The sequence below is a fragment of the Vigna radiata genome, chromosome 1 (genome assembly GCF_000741045.1).
Source record: "Vigna radiata var. radiata cultivar VC1973A chromosome 1, Vradiata_ver6, whole genome shotgun sequence".
NCBI lineage: Eukaryota > Viridiplantae > Streptophyta > Magnoliopsida > Fabales > Fabaceae > Vigna > Vigna radiata.
In genome coordinates, this window is record NC_028351.1 from 17,154,447 (window position 1) to 17,155,562 (window position 1,116).

The 1,116-nt window shown below is 38.4% G+C and overlaps 1 protein-coding gene across 1 annotated transcript; it reads left to right on the top strand.

Annotated features, from left to right (window-relative positions):
• The first annotated feature begins 192 nt into the window (after positions 1 to 192).
• Positions 193 to 825, top strand: LOC106758398 (uncharacterized mitochondrial protein AtMg00810-like). The gene has a single exon (XM_014641328.1). The coding sequence runs from the start codon at positions 193 to 195 to the stop codon at positions 823 to 825; it is 633 nt and encodes a 210-aa protein (XP_014496814.1).
• Positions 826 to 1,116: the final 291 nt, after the last annotated feature.

Below are 1,116 nucleotides of genomic sequence, written 5' to 3' on the forward strand. Positions count from 1 at the left end.
ACAAATAAATATTAGAACATCCAAGAATAATTTATGCAATTAAAATCACTTTTTAAGCCCTTTTTATTTCCAAACACACTAAATCCAATAATTACAAATCCTCTACAAATCAATCATTTAAGCACAAATATTGTATCAAAAATTTTAATTTTAAAGCATAAATGTGGACATAAATATGCACTCATCAAGTGGATGCCAGTTTTACAGCTACTTGTTTATGTTGATGACATTATATTAGCAGGAAACTCCATGACAGAAATCAATCGTATAAAGGGTCTTTTGCACAATAGATTTCACATAAAGAATCTAGGAGAGCTTAAATATTTTCTTGGTCTAGAGGTAGCAAGGTCTAAGAAAGGAATTCATTTATATCAAAGAAAGTATGCCTTAGACATTCTTAAGGAAACAGGAATGCTTGGCTGTAAACCTTGCACAACTCCCTTCCTAAGTGATACAAGTTCTCTGTACAAAATGGAGAACTACTTACAAGATCCTAGTTCCTACAAGAGATTGATAGGGAAGTTGCTCTATCTCACTAATACTAGACCTGATTATCATTTTCGGGCTCTTCAACATGTAAGTAGGTACATAAAGTCCAAACCCTCAGAAGGGTTGTTCTTTTCGGCTGACTCTCCTGTGCATTTAAAGGCCTTCAGTGATTCTGATTGGGCAACTTGCCCAACCACTAGAAGGTCCACTACGGGTTTTTGTGTCTTTCTTGGGTCTTCCCTCATTTCATGGAAATCCAAGAAACAAGGAACTGTTTCCAAATTTTCCACAGAAGCAGAGTACCGGGCTCTAACAGCTACTACGCGTGAGATTTAGTGGATCCACTATCTGCTGAAGGACTTACAGGCACAAGAAGTTGGAACTCCAGCTCTCTACTGTGATAATCAATCCGCCAGACATATAGCTCATAATCAGAGCTTTCACGAACGAACCAAGCATATAGAGCTTGATTGTCACGTTGTTCATGAAAAGATACAAGTTGGTCTTCTGCGACTTCTCCCAGTACGTTCAGATGAACAACTAGTCGACGTCTTCACCAAGTTCCTTCATCGTGTTCGGTTCAGATCCGTGGTTCCCAAGCTTGGATTGATGACAACACACCATCCA

Bases quoted from the DNA above. Each gene is read 5' to 3' on its own strand.
- LOC106758398 (XM_014641328.1), top strand. From the start codon at position 193: ATGCCAGTTTTACAGCTACTTGTTTATGTTGATGACATTATATTAGCA.